This window comes from Delphinapterus leucas, chromosome 8 (assembly GCF_059928025.1).
Source record: "Delphinapterus leucas isolate spDelLeu-1000000601 "Yukka" chromosome 8, BTC_Dleu_Yukka2, whole genome shotgun sequence".
In the NCBI taxonomy this organism is placed as follows: Eukaryota; Metazoa; Chordata; class Mammalia; order Artiodactyla; family Monodontidae; genus Delphinapterus; species Delphinapterus leucas.
Genome location: NC_143136.1, coordinates 66,169,444 through 66,185,689, shown reverse-complemented (window position 1 = coordinate 66,185,689; position 16,246 = coordinate 66,169,444). Strand labels below are relative to the sequence as shown.

The window sequence follows — 16,246 nt, the reverse complement described above, 5'->3', positions numbered from 1 at the left end:
ACAGTTGGGCCAAAAGATTGTCTTCCTTTTACGTGTGGCGCATTTCCTTCTGAGACTATCACCCACCCTTAACCCCTTACAAACAAAGGCATTTGTTTACCTGTTGTAATGAAGCAACTGCATCACCAGGTCTGTCCACTTTACTATAAACTTTTGCTAGAAGAACTTGAGAACGTCCATCCTCTGTGAGAGCTGACAGTTCATTTACTATGAAAGAATAAAATATAATGGGAAAAAATAATAATTCATTTTAAATAAATCTTTACATTTTTCTATAAGTTTTTATACTTGACTTTGAAAAATAGTGAATAAAGTTTAAAAAGGTTCAGTAAATCAACTGAAGAATGGCCAAATTGGAAAAAAAAAAGATTTAGGATAAAAACTGGCTGGAAGAAAAGTTAAAGAACTGGAGGCTTTTCTTAGACATACAAGAGATAACAATACAACAACACAGAGAAGAGTTTCAATTTCCATTCTTTTTTTTTTTTTTAAGATTTAATTAATTAATTTGTTTGTTTATCTGTCTTTGTTGCTGTGCATGGGCTTTCTCTAGTTGTGGTGAGCAGGGGCTGCTCTTTGTTGCGGTGCATGGGTTCCTCATTGCAGTGGCTTCTCTTGTTGAGGAGCACGGGCTCTAGGCGTGTGGGCTCTAGAGTGCACAGGCCTCAGTAGTTGCGGCGTGTGGGGCTCAGTAGTTGCAGTGCATAGGCTCTAGGGTACATGGGCTCAGTAGTTGTGGCGCATGAGCTTAGTTGCTCCTCAGCATGTGGGATCTTCCCAGATCAGAGATCGAACCTGTGTACCCGGCACTGGCAGGTGGATTCTTAACCACTGCACCACTAGGAAAGTCCTCAATTTCCATTCTTAAGTGTATAAGCACCTCTGTTTATTGAAGTCATTTAAAAACAAGATGGGGTAGTTAGTACATGCAATTAAAAAGGTAACTGCTATTTATTTTTAAATAACAGAACTTAATAAAGTATACATATATACATACATATATACATAATAAACACTGACTTTGATGCCAACCTGTCTGGTTTCAAATCTAGGCTTTATCACTTTCTAGTTAACAAGGGCCTAGTCGAACAAGGTAGTTATCTATTCTGTGCCTCCCTTTCATCTGTAAAATAGGAGAAATAATAGTACCTATCTCATAAGATTACTGTAAAATTTAAAAAGTTAGTAAATTATTAAATAAGCTAATATATGCAAAGCAATTAAAGTCTTGTACATGTCAAGTGCTATTTAAGTATTTGGTATTATTATTTTGTAATCTAAGAGTAATAAAAGAACCCTAGATAATTAACAAAAAGATGTTTCTTCTACCATTTATCGACAGCATGGCCTGAGCCATATTCTGTTTGAATACATCATTATTTATTTAAAATCTCAACCTGAGAAGCAGGTTTTGTTATTGCTATTTTACAGGTAAGAAAAGCTCTAAGGTGGTACAAGGAACAAGGGAGCTGTGACAATGGTGAGAGCAGGCTGGAAGGAGAGGTCAGAGGAGCAACAGCATGCATGTGTGAAGGCCATGTAAGCCACTGTAAGACTTTGGTTAACTCAGAGAAATGGGAGACAAGGGGGAGCTTGAGCAGGTGTGATCAAACTTTGGTTGTTTAAAAGGTCCAATAGTGCTGCTGGGTTGGGAAAGGCTGTGTCCAGCTGTGGGGTTGAGGATTGGGTAACAGGGAGACCAGGTGTAGGCTACTGCTTTAATCCACCTAAGAGAAGATGTTGCTAGGACAGGGTGACAATAGTGGAAATAATGAGACACAGGAGAATTCTGAATGTATCTAGAAGGCAGAACCAAGAGGATTTCCTATGGGCAAGGGTGAAGGCAAGGATTTTGGTTCTTCAAAACTACAAAGAAGGCTGAAGTTATTGAGATAGAGAAGGCTGCACATAGAACAGATGGGGGAGGCAGATAAGGAATTCACTTTCAAACATGCTAAGTTTAAGATGTTTCTTAGAACCCTGGTGCTACTATATCAACTAGGTGAACCTGGATAACTCAAGAAAATTGAGTATTAGATGCTAATTTAAAAATGTAGATAATTTTATTTGTCTCAAAAACTAATGTGAGCATTAATAACATATAATGAAATGCACATGAAGGCATCTAAGTACACCATTGGATGTGCTCAGCAAATTATTAAATGAAAGTATTTATACTGCATAAATGTAATATACTTATGCCCATATAAGTAAAACATACTACTTGAATCTCTCCTCCTCTACAACCTTTTAAAAAATGCATATCCACATTTAGGCCATCTGTAGTGTTTCAAGCAAGGTCTGACAAGACTCATGCAAGTATTTTTATGGAATAAATAAATGCATTCAAATTAGAATTTAAGCATCAACTTCAAAGCTAAATTAAAAGACCATTTTAGACATATTAGAAAATTTAGAGTTGGCTTGCCTTATCTATGTATCCAAACATACTTTAAAATCACAGAAAACATGGTATTGGCAAAAATAAAAATGGGAGGGGAGAAGGAAGGAACTCAAAACAAAAATTCCCAGAATCAGAGTGAAATGTATAAAAAAGCTTATAATATGATAAAGGTGGCATTTCAGTAAATGACACTGAGATATAATTGGCTATCCCTTTGGGAAACTATATAGTAAAAATTGTATGTGAATTAAAGTTCTTCATTATAAAAATTAAAATTCTCCATTATACAAATTAAAATTACAAAAGCCCCAGAAAAATATAAGAAAACTTTTTTCAATGTTAGGATTAGGGAAGCTTTTTCTGAGCATGACAAGAAATTCAAAAGTCAAAAAGAGAAAAGACTGGTAGGTATTATATATGATAGTTAAATATTCTATTTGACCAATGAAATGATAAAGTAATTTGATAAAGAAAGGACAGCCTGGGAGAAAATATCTGTAACATGAATAATAGGTAAAAGATTAATGAATAATAGATAAAGGATTAAGACAAAGGATATGAATGAAATAGTGAAAATACGATCTATAGATATAATACTTAACCTTATCAATCATCAAAGAAATGTAAATTAGAAGTTTGTTTTCTCTATAATTAATACTACATAATGTTGGGACATTTTTACCTTTAAGAAAAAACAATGGAGCAAGATTCAATTCTAGGAAGAACATACTGCTATATAAACAAGGATTCTACCTCAGTAATGTTTTCTTCTATCTAAATGTCTATCAATAGGGGAGTCATCAAATAAATTATGATATTGACAAACAGTAAAATACGCTATGTTAAAAAATTTAAAAGTGCTATATCTGCCAAAATGAAGAGAGGCTATTAAATGAAAAATGCATACTGCAGACCTATAGGTATAATATGACTCCTTTTTGGTAGCAAAAAGTGTTATGTAATAGTGTGTGACAGATAGGGGCAGGGAGATTGATCAGGACGTGGTTTTCTCTGGAGAGTGGGAGAGCGACACAACTTTCATTCACTTCTATAATCCTCAAATTTTTCCAATGAACAAGCACTAGATTTTATTTAAAAAGTACAGATCTTTAAAAAGTAAATTTGTATGAACTTTTAAGAAGGCAATTCGATAGTATCCAATTAAAATTTAAGTACACATACCCTTTAACATAGCATCTTGCTCTTAAGAAATATAAGCAAGTGTATGCCAAAGAATGAGATACAAGGATATTCATTTTAACATGGTTTATAACATCAAAAGACTGGAAGACTAACTGGGGAAAAGTTAAATAGCTTACGGAGTTATAAAATATTGTGAGTCTATTAGATAGAATAATATGGATGTACTGACATCAAACTATATCTGCAACATATTGTATGTGAAAAAAATTGCTGAATAGGAAGAATGATGCATTTTGAAAAGAACAATATGCATATTACACTTAGATATTTACATAAATATATATAAAATATACACTAAAACACAAAAATGGTTACCTCTAGGGAGGTCTGAGAACAGGGCAAGTAGAATTCACAGGAGAAACTGGAGACTTGTACATTATACTCTTTAATAATGCTGAATTTTTTTTTAAAAAACAACTTTTAAAAAGGATTATAAAAATGTTTACTTGTTTAAACACCGGTTGTAGTTACAATTTATAGGAAACTTCCAACAAAGCTACAGTAATCAAAACACAATGGTACTGGCACAAAAAAAGAAATATAAATCAATGGAACAGGATAGAAAGCCCAGAAACAAACCCACGGACCTCTGGTCAATTAATCTATGACAAAGGAGGCAAGGATATACAATGGAGAAAAGACAGTTTCTTCAATAAGTGGTGCTGGGAAAACCAGACAGTTACATAAAAAAGAATGAAATTAGAACATTCTCTAACACCATACACAAAAACAAACTCAAAATGGACTGAAGACCTAAACCTAATACCGGATACTATAAAACTCTTAGAGGAAAACATAGGGAGAACACTCTATGACATAAATTGCAGCAACATCCATTGCTGGATTTTTTCAATCCACCTCCTAGAGTAATGAAAATAAAAACAAAAATAAACAAATGGGACCTAATTAAACTTCAAAGCTTTTGCACAGCAAAGGAAACCATAAACAAAATAAAAAGACAACCCACTTCAGAATGGGAGAAAATATTTGCAAATGAAGTGACTGAAAAGGGATTCATCACCAAAATATACAAACAGCTCATGAATCTCAATATCAAAAATATAAACAACCCAATCAAAAAATGGGCAGAAGATCTAAACAGACATTTCTCCAAAGAAGACATACAGATGGCAAAAAAAAAGCACACGAAAAGATGCTCAGCATCGCTAATAATCAGAGAAATGCAAATCAAAACTACAGTGAGGTATCACCTCACACTGGTCAGAATGGCCATCATTAAAAAATCTACAAACAATAAATGCTGGAGAGGGCATGGAGAAAAGGGAGCCCTCCTACATTGTTGGTGGTAATGTGAATTGGTACAGTCACTATGGAGAACAGTATGGAGGTCCCTTAAAAAACTAAAAATAGAGCTACCATATGATCCAGCAATCCCACTCCTGAGCATATATCCAGAGGAAACAGTAATTCAAAAAGATACATGGGGCTTCCCTGGTGGTGCAGTGGTTGAGAGTCTGCCTGCCAATGCAGGGGACACGGGTTCGTGCCCCAGTCCGGGAAGATCCCACATGCTGCGGAGCAGCTGGGCCCGTGAGCCATGGCCGCTGGGCCTGCGCGTCCGGAGCCTGTGCTCTGCAACGGGAGAGGCCACAGCAGTGAGAGGCCCGTGTACCACAAAAAAACAAAACAAAACAAAACAGAAACAAAACAAAAAAGATACATCTACCCCAATGTTCACTGCAGCACTATTTACAATAGCCAGAACATGGAAGCAGCCTAAGTGTTCATCGACAGAGGAGTGGATAAAGAAGATGTGGTATGTGTATACAATGGAATATTACTCAGCCATTAAAAAGAATGAAATAATGCCATTTGCAGCAACATGAATGGACCTAGAGATTATCATATGAAGTGAAGTAAATCAGAGACAGACAAATATCATGATATTACTTATATATGGAATCTAAAAAAATGATACAAATGAACTTATTTACAAAACAGAAACAGACTCACAGAGTTTGAAAACAAACATGGTTACGAAAGGGGAGAGGTGGGAGGGAGGGATAAATTAGGAGTTTGGGACCAACAAATACACACTACTACATATAAAATAGATAATCAACAAGGACCTATTGTACAGCACAGGGAACACCACTCAGTAATCTATAATAACCTATATGGGAAAAGAATGTATACATATATATATGTATAACTGAATCACTTTGCTGTACAGCTGAAACTAATATAACATTGTAAATCAACTATAACACAAAATAAAAATTAAATTAAAGAAAAAACTAAAGGGAACTTTCTTTATGTCACTTTGGAAAGTAGTTTTCTATAACACAAACTGTTTCACAAATCTGTTTTAAGATTTTTAAAATATCTTATTTTAGTAGAGTGACATTCTGACAAATGAAAGAACCAACCTCACATACACTAACAATACAAATACATACTAATATAAAAATAAAAGAATCAGATATATTAGGTATACTATTTCAAATAAGAAAGATTTTCATACCAGGTTCATGAGCTAGTGCATGTTGAAGAACTTTTTCTGCTTTGTCATACCATTTCAGTTTTAATAAGAGCTCAGCCAAGTCATAGAAAAGATAATTTTGTTGTCCATTTTTCAGAGCAGCTTCATAATAAGTGATTGCCTAAACAAAATCCATTTCAGTTAGGGGAAAAAAAGGCAATGAGAATGGCATTCAAGCATAGATCCTACACACATTATGACTTAAAGCAATTGGAAGTAACCTAAAAGCAGCTTATGCATGGACTTGCACGATTGATTAAGTGTGACGTTTTTCTTACAGAATCCAGTATTACACAAGACAACTAGCATTTCTTACAACAAGTAACTAAAGCAAAGTACTTTGTTAAAATTTTTTCTAGTTTTATTCCAAACGTTAGTGAATGCAAATACTTTGCTAGCTGTTGTATATATGTTCAACAGTTACCAGGAATAGGGCAAGAATATAACTAAAGGAAAATCTATTATCCTTACTACAAAACAAACAAAAAAACCCCTCAAAGCACATGGCTTACCAAAACTGGTTCAATGGAAAGGACATCTATTATGCTTTGTCATATGATAAAAGAGATGTAACAACAGTAAGTTTATCATAATTTATTTCATGGCAGAATTTTGCTGTAAGGTGAAACCTGAAGTAAACTTTAGGGTCCAAAAAGTCTTTGCAAAATGCAGCAGAGAAGAATCTGAGACACTGAGAAAGTCTTTAACACAAATTCCAGTTTGTAAAGACAAATTTGGAGTTTCCAACCATTAAGATACAAACAGTGCTTGCTGAAGATCTTTCACAGAGCAGGGTTTGCAGATTTGTTAAAACAGATACATTTCAAAATATAAAGTATCTACCTTTGAGTAGTTGTGAGTTTTGACAAGAGCTTTCCCAATTTTGCTTGCCAATGTTCCATCCTTTGGGTTCTGATTTAATGCTTGCTCATATGCTACTATGGCTTCTTCAGGCTAATGTTGGCAGATAAAAAATGAAGCAATAAAATAACAGCTTAGATGGCTCCCATTAAATGGCAACACTTCTATAATTAAGGTCTACATTTGGAATACTTACTAAGACTAATAAAGCACATACTAAGTCCAGAAACCTTAATAATTTCAGAGAGCTGATAATCACTAGCGCAGGTGTAACTCACTAGTATAATCCCACCCATGTTACTTAGGTCCATGTCCTCATAAATAGTCATATGAGAACTAAGAGACAGCTTCTTGACAGCTTTTCATCTGGCATCATTATAAAAGCCAGAACCAGAGGTCAGAGGATTGCTTCCCTTTGAAGAAAACACCACCTTAGCCAGTAGCTCTTTTCATCCTTTTGTTGAAAGGTGACTCACCTTACTTCTGGTATCATCTCTATTTCAAATGACAGTGCTGAATAACTGGATCTCAATTTGAAAAATAACTATAACTTTTTTTTATGCGGGCATCCCACTGTTGCAGTGCCTCCCGTTGTGGAGCACAGGCTCCAGACGCGCAGGCCCAGAGGCCATGGCTCACGGGCCCAGCCAGTCTGCAGCATGTGGGATCTTCCCGGACCAGGGCACGAATCCGTGCCCCTGGCATTGGCAGGCGGACTCTCAACCACTGCGCCACCAGGGAAGCCCTGAAAAATAACTATAACTTTTTAATTGTAATGGTTGTCTCCCTTTTTATTGTGATGACTGGATCTTTGACTATTAAGTAAACGTTATTAAAATGAGGGGAGGGGATTTGGATGAAGGTGGTTAAAAGGTACAAGCTTCCAGTTACAAGATAAGTATTAGGGATGTAATGTACAACATGAAAATTAACACTGCTGTACGTTATACGTGAAAGCTGTTGAAAGTAAATCCTGAGAGTTCTCATTACAAGGGAAAAATTTTTTTTTCTATTTCTTTAATTTTGAGCTATATAAGATGATGGATATTCACCGAACTTACTGTGATAATCACTGCATGATGTATTTAAGTTAAATCATTATGCTATACCTTAAACTTACACAGTGCTGCATGTCAACTGTATCTCAATAAAACTGGAAGAAAAAAACCCAAATTCCTTTCAGTAGAATGTTATACTAATCACAAAGAAGAATTTTTGGTTTTTGTTTTGTTTTTAAATCTAAGTTCAGTAGTATCAGAAACTTTACCTCTTGAATATTCATGTATGCATCACCAAGGAGAATAAAAGAACGAGGGCTAGGCATCCTTTCAGCAATTTCTCTGGAAATCAGACGAACTCTACTTAGTGTATTGAATATAAATTTCTTCTTCTAAACCAATTAAATAAAAGATAAGCTTATTTTTTCAATGAACTAATAGCCTTCAGAGTGCCTTCTTTATATCCAACGGGGTAATATTGTTTAAAAACCCCAGCCATACCCACACTCAGATTGTTTATGCTAAGTCAACAATTTTTTTCATTAAATTTTTCTATTTCCTGAAATGCAGGTAAAAGTATACAGACAGATAGTAAACACATAAGCTCTCATTATCCAGAAATACGTGATGTGGGAATGAAGTTGCAAAATATGACAAACACTTATCATCCTCCTGTGCACCCTGAGCTCTGATATTCATGGCGTAAGTCATATACAACGGGTTACCTTAAAAAATATAAAATATTCTATTTCAACATTTGCTTATTTTTTACCTGCAAAAGGTAAACTACTAAAGGTCAAAATACCAAGGTTGCTCAGATAACGTGACGCTAAGTCTTTAATGTACAATATCTCACTTAATTGGTCCAAAAACTCTGAGAAAAGAAAATTGTTACAATTATATAGATAATGCTGAGTTTACTATAGCTAATGTGTCAGATCTACTTCAAAAAAAAACCCTATGATTTTAGCTACTATACTACAGTGCATCCAAACACATCAACCCTATTTTATATATACATACATATACGCACTACCAAATGTAAAATAGCTAGTGGGAAGCAGCCACATAGCACAGGGAGATCACCTCGGTGCTTTGTGACCACCTAGAGGGGTGGGATAGGGAGTGTGGGAGGGAGATGCAAGAGGGAGGGGATATGGGGATATATGTATACGTATAGCTGATTCACTTTGTAATAAAGCAGAAACTAACACACCATTGTAAAGCAATTATACTCCAATAAAGATGTTAAAAAATAATAATAGAATAAAAGGTGTGAAGAGTGAAAAAAAAATTGTCATATCATTAGAGATGATAGTGCCGATATTTTAGAAACATCATAGAAAATATAATCGAGGAAACTCCAGTCCATCCATCTATACAGGGGGTGCTGCTCAGTTTCTTTGAATCACTCAGTACCTACAACGAATCTGAGCAGCTTTCTGGGCTTTGATATTTACAAAATATAGATGAACCAATATGACTTAATTCATCAACATTTTACTATTCTCAAGGATAAAACATTAATTTTCTCTCACATGGAGTGTGTGCTTGTATCTTTATCTTTTTGTTTGGGGAGAAGTGTAAGAGCAACCTGTGTGTGCATGTGTGCACCCATGTCTCGTGTGAGTGTGTGTGTGTGCATGTTTTGTGTATCCCAGTAACTCCCAAGGGCATCAGTGTATGACACTTTTTAAACCCCTGCCACTTCTGTAATCCATACCTTAGTGTGGTATATACTAAGCCATAATTTTCTTCTGCTATAACTATGATACTGAGTGTTAAATATGACTATATAGCCCCTGAATTGGTACATTACATAATGCTTTTAAGCTATTAGAATACATGTAATGGTAGCTCTTTCAAAGTCCAAAAATAACATCTGATGAGAGAGGAGAGCTAAGAAACTAAAGTAAGCCACAGGTTGAAATAAATCATAATTACCATGATTTACATTTCAGGGAGAGTAACTTGGTTACAGTTACTGTGTTTGGTGGTAGTAGAAGGAAGCAAGAACACATTAAGGAAGGGATCTATAAAGTATCTGAAAAGCAGTTAAAAGAAAGAAATCTGGGGATTAATTTTAGGAGATAAATGTCAAAATATAATGGGTTGAAAGAACCATTTACCTGTAACAAGTGATATATAACATCTTCTCTTTTCTGTGCTTCAGATATATATCTGCCATTTTTTCTTTGGTCTCTATGAAATAAGGCTGCTCAGATGTAACATTCCGAAGCATGCTTAAAGCCCGTTCCACATCTCCCTGGGCCAGAGCTAGGTCTGCATTAGCAATAGTGACACGCAATTCTTCAGATGTCCCGGAAAATTCATGGATGGCATCTTGTAAAACTTTGGCCGCCTCATGCTGTAAAGGTGCAATTAAAGTAACATTCAAAATTTCCACAAATTACACTACAAACTAAGGTTTTCTACTAATACAGAATGAACAATAAATGCTAGTACAGTTATGATATTTGTGAAATAATGATAGATTTTTTTGAAAAGTACAAAAATTTAAAACCAAACTCAGAGACCAAATTAAGATGACATTATAAATATTTGTTAGCTGAAAAGTGTTCTCATAACTAGGACAACAGCAGTTGCTACCTAAGACTTGTTGCTACTATAATTTAATTAAACATTTACTTTGCACCCAGCATTGTAAATATTAACCCATTTAATTCTCACAAAAATCCTCTAAGGTAGTTACTATAATTACCCCCCACTTTGTAGTAAGTAAAATGAGATTCAGACAGTTAAGTTAACAAATGATAGAACCAGCCTGACTCCAAAGCCTAAATTCTTAGCCATGTTCATTACTGCATCTTGGATGGGATCCAGTCCACAGTCACCCTCTGTACCCGATGGCTCTACATTCATTACCTAGCAGATTACGTTATTCCCTACACTAGGATGTCATTTTTGTTATACCCCAGGTGAATATATTTCCTAATTTCCAAATCTGTACCTCAATGAATCTAAAATGTCATTGATTTTAATTCATCTCAGCTTTAGAGATTTTAAAACATTCTGATTTAAGAAATGTTAAAATGTGAAAAAAACAGTGCATTTCAGAATCAACTATCTATAGTAGAATTGGTTCTTCTTATTAAGTGCATTTTACATTAATTTATTAGTGAACTGGAAATTCTTTGAGATTGGGCAAGTATCTGGACACAGTCTTCTTAATTTCCACTAAAATATGAAATAATGAAATAACTGATTAGCAACAGCTGCAACTTAAAAAACAAATATAAATGATGTTAAGTTCCTCATTTTCTACAAGGTTCTAATTCTTTTCTCAGAATTACATTTTTGTTTGCCTTCTTTCTACCTATCTATCCATCTACCTATCTATATTATTCTTTAAGTATTTGATTTTATGATCTATCTATCTGTATTTTTTCAAGTATTTGATTTTATGATTGTCCTGTTAGTTTAACAAAGCTGTATTATTTCAGTGGTTCTTTTATTTTCTCAGCTATTAGAATTTCAGATTGGTACTTTAATTTTATTCCAGTAGTACATCTGTGTGTGTGTGTGTGCGCTTCTGTGTATATGTGTGTGAGCCCTTTTAGGAATTCACAGAATTATAACTATATTATATTATTACATTTCATGATAGCCAAAGTAATCATACATATTATTATATACATAATACATACTACAGTACATCATATTACATTATATTATTACTCATATTACACATACAGTATATATCTAGTATTACATCTCATGGTAGCCAATGTAAGTACACTGATACATAAAGTCATCCCAGTACAAACTACGTCTAAATTCAGGGGCTATAGAAAGTAACATGATCTGGTGCTAAGTGATGAGAAATAAATTTTCTAAACTTTACCACTTGATCAAGCGAATAATTTTAGCTTTTTCATTTCCTATGACTCTATATACTTGAATAACAAAGTTCAGATGTGAGCCACTGAATTACACTTGACCTACCTGTTCTCCATTTAAGCGGTGAACCTCTACCAACTCAAGAAAGACTGATAAACGATGGCTTGCATCGACTTCAGTTTTTCTGTATTTTGACTTTGAGGAAGTTCCAGTTCTCCTCATTCCTGGTAAACTCATTGCTATATGCAGGGTTTTAATTGCTTCTGCTATTTCTCCCATTTTCTTTTGTGACTGAGCTTTTATCAAATGATATAAAGGATATTCTCTCACCTGAAAAAATAATATTCAGAAATACTTCCTTGGAGTGTTTACAACATCAATACATAGTTTACAATCCATCAAATGTTATAATAATAGGATCTTTGAAGACAGTCTACCCTGTGATTGTATGCATGAGGTCTATTTCTGTCCTCTTACTCATGTTCTGATCATTTATTATATTAAATCAGAATTCAGGTAACCTGACACTACCTAGTGTTCCGTTGGTTAACAAACAAGTTAAGTACTTCTACTATGAGAGGAAAGAAATTGCACACAAAGTTTATAAGGCTAGCAAATATATTCTAAGAAATTATTTTAGTTTTTAGGAAATGAATTCCTTTACCTCAGACTTCTCATACTGAGATAAAGTTATCAGATTTCTACACAGTTTCTTGTCTTTTCTTTATTTTCTAATTTTAAGATTAAAAATTTCAGGGCTTCCCTGGTGGCACGGTGGTTAAGAATCCACCTGTCAATGCAGGGGACACGAGTTTGAGCCCTGGTCCGGGAAGATCCCACATGCCGCAGAGCAACTAAGCCCGTGTGCCACAACTACTGAGCCTGCGCTCTAGAGCCTGCAAGCCACAACTACTGAAGGCCGTGTTCTGCAACAAGAGAAGCCACCGCACCGCAACAAAGAGTAGCCCCCTTGCTGCAACTAGAGAAAGCCCGCGTGCAGCAACAAAGACCCAATGCAGCCAAAAGTAAATAAATTAAATAAACAAATAAACAAACAAACAAATAATTTAAGATTAAAAATTTCAGGACACGTTAATCAAACATTGGTTTTACCCTTTGATACTACTCTGAAACACGTAGTAATGAATCTCCTGTCTTTATTTTGGGTATCAACAGCATATACAGGAAAAATAAAGAGAATGACAAAAGATGAGGAAGGAGTCAAAGGGAAGAAGATGGTCCAGAATGAGATGATGTGGCAGCCATCTAACCTCCAGGATGGCTACAGTCCTCCTAATGCTGGGTTCTGAGCCGTAGCTAGGCACCGTGTTTACCTGTGGGCCTTGTGTAAATAATCATGCTTACGCTCTTCTCTCAGAGATTCTGATTCACTGGCTAGGGCACTGGCACTGGGGTCACAATGCACCACCAGTCTTGAGAACTACCGTCCTAAGAAGCAAGCATTACCTTCTGCAAACCTTGCCTGGAACTTGAATTCTCCAGTGCACTAAAGTGTTCTCACATCGAAGGGCTCAAGACACTGCCAACCAAAGCAAAAGTATGAGGAGCTCCTCCTTGATTCCAGGTTGCTCAGGAAGCCCCTGAACCTAGGACTTTCCATAATGCTCAGGGATATGAGATGTCCACACAGAATACCTTGGATAGAAATCTAGTGTGTTTATATCCTCAAACCACATACCAACTTTCAAAATGACTAGCTGTTCTCTGATGATGTATCTAAAAAGTTATTAAACACCAAGGTCCAAGAAACAGGCAATAAAATAAAATCCTTATACATAAAAATATTTGGCACAATGCTCTACAGTGTACAATTATCTCTACATATTCATATTGCATTTAATGTTCACTGTAATTGTAGGGTATTATTATATAAGTGTTCTAGAAAAGAAAACTGAGGTTCAGAGAGAGACAGGTGAAAAGACCAGACACTATCTCCAGGTCTTTTGTTGCCAAGTCCATATAGTTGTTTAACTACACCACAGGTGCCTCCATTTTTTTCTCCTACTGCTAATGAGTTCAAAATATTTTCCATTATCGGCTTCCCTGGTGGCGTAGTGGTTGAGAGTCCGCCTGCCGATGCAGGGGACACGGGTTCGTGCCCCGGTCTGGGAGGATCCCACATGCCGCGGAGCAGCTGGGCCCGTGAGCCATGGCCGCTGAGCCTGCGCGTCCGGAGCCTGTGCTCCGCAAGGGGAGCGGCCACAACAGTGAGAGGCCCACGTACCGCAAAAAAAAAAAAAAAAAAAAATTCCATTAATAATGCATTTATTAGCAAAATATTACAGGCTAAGAAACAAAATAGTTGAATATGTAAACATTTGCTAAAGGTTCAAGGAGGGCGATATGCCTTATCCACTTGAGTCTGGAACACTTACCTTAAAATTATAGCTCAGACAAAGTTCAAGAGACTGAGAACACAATTTGATTTTTTCCTGAGACAAATAAACCTGAGCCATCAGGAGATGAGCATCTGCATAGGAAGGACTGTGTTCTAGGCAATGCTGCAGATTATTATAAGCTGCTTCAATATCACCTAATGAGGAAACAAAGCACTATTATAATACAAAATGATCAAGAGGAAACCTGAGAGAACAGGGAGAAAAGTATTTAGTCTAGGGATAGTTCTGGTGTTTGAACTTAAAAGTTCTCTGTTCGTAAGGCCTTAGCTCAACCTCTACCTGCACTAGTCAGTTTCTTTTTAATATGCATGAAAGAATATATCTAAAGCCAGGCCATCCCTTGGTCATAAGGAGCAAATAAGGAAAAGTATGTGAAAAAATCTGAAGCCCTTTAAATGTACCTGTATTCTCCTTGTCAAAAAAATTTTTTTAATTTACAATTTCATTAAAATAAGTTATGTAAGACATAGAAATTTAAGCAGAATGTTATAGTGCCACATCTAGGCTAGAAATTTTACTACTGTACAAAAAATAACCAAAAAAGGCATAAGGATATATTCCAGGGGGTTAGAAATGTGAGTTACAGATTTAAAATGCCTTTAAATACTAACTGAAATATCAGATGTTTTGGAACCACAGGTATTGTACATCTGGAAGACTTTTTCTTTTATTGTAGTTGGTTTGCAATACTGTGTTAGTTTCAGGTATACAGCATAATGATTCAGCATTTTTGCAGATTATATTCCATTATAGGTTAGTAAGTACATCTGGGAATCTTAAAATAGAAGGATATGATCAAGATGAAAGTGAACAGAATACTGGAATCTACCTTGGGCTGACAGATAAGGTAGAAGAGGCTCTTCAGAGAAACAACAGCACAGACTCTAGGTGCTAGAAGTTTCGTGATGTCACCCACACTGATTTGCATTTAGCCGTCTCATAAACTGGCCTTAAGTAGGTGTAGCTAGGCCAGCTCCCCATGTAACTCTGCTAAGGTATCCGTTCAATTACTCTCTGTAACCTTACCTAACACCTTAACAGACAAAGTAAGGCTAACAGTCAGGCCTTCAGTTCCCAAACGCTCAACTTTCTTCTAACAGAAATCCATTTAAACAGAAAACGCTTTCTTAGAGACAGAGGATTAATGAACAATAATTTAGCTGGGGTAGCACAATAACTTATTAAATACAGTGTCTAAATTTGTCGGTTAACCATCAAGCATAATAAACATTAGATTCTTTTTCACTGTGATACAATCCAACACTCAGAACTGTGCAGACAAAAAAAGAAGGGAAGATTAAGCATAATAAATTTGCATGCAAATTACCACCCCCATATTCTTTTAGGAAGGAGGAGGATTAAGGAGATAATTTGAAAAAAGAGGTTATTACTAAGTGGAGAGAGTACATAGAAAAGAATTAGGGTTTGCAAATAAGAGACTGGAAAAAACAATGAGGACTGTATGAATAACTGAAATCATAATCTTTTTTGTTTCTTCTAAAGATAAGGAGGAAGAATATGTCCGGTTAGCTTCAAGAGGCCACTAAGTATTTCAAAATGGAGAAACGGGTCATCACTGTTGGGAAAAAACAGGCCATAAAAACAAAGATCACATCAATATCACATTCTTATCTCTAAGAGCGGCCCAATTTCTCTTGAGAGAAAAATGGAAGAAATTTCTGTCCCGCAGTTCTGCCTTTGTCAGGTCCTATGTAATAAAGAATTTGGCTGGCCTTTATCCCAGGGAGACAGGGAGACAGTTCCCAGGAGACAGTCTCTAAATCTTGGAATTTCCCAAGCAATAGGAGAATCTTTGTTATTCATGGTGGGCCCTGAGAGCTTATGCTAATGATGTGACTCAGGATGGTTGGCTGGCCATGCCAGAAAGACCAACCCTGTGAATAGAAGGGTAGGGCTTTGAGCCACCTATAATCAGCCTAACCTAAGGAGAGGGGAGCTGGAGACTGACTTCAATCACATGGCCAAAGATTCAGTC

At 35.8% G+C, this 16,246-nt stretch overlaps 1 protein-coding gene across 2 annotated transcripts in view; it reads right to left on the bottom strand.

Moving 5' to 3' along the window:
- TTC21B (tetratricopeptide repeat domain 21B) overlaps window positions 1-16,246 on the bottom strand; it is an 86,853-nt gene that overhangs the window by 43,417 nt on the left and 27,190 nt on the right. For both annotated transcript variants that reach the window (XM_022569935.2, XM_022569937.2), the window contains exons 13-19: window positions 14,227-14,384; window positions 11,936-12,160; window positions 10,099-10,337; window positions 8,239-8,311; window positions 6,954-7,064; window positions 6,093-6,231; window positions 101-207 (exon numbers count right to left, since the gene is read on the bottom strand). In XM_022569935.2, coding sequence (XP_022425643.2) covers window positions 101-207; window positions 6,093-6,231; window positions 6,954-7,064; window positions 8,239-8,311; window positions 10,099-10,337; window positions 11,936-12,160; window positions 14,227-14,384 — 1,052 coding nt within the window. The remainder of the gene's footprint in view (window positions 1-100; window positions 208-6,092; window positions 6,232-6,953; window positions 7,065-8,238; window positions 8,312-10,098; window positions 10,338-11,935; window positions 12,161-14,226; window positions 14,385-16,246) is intronic.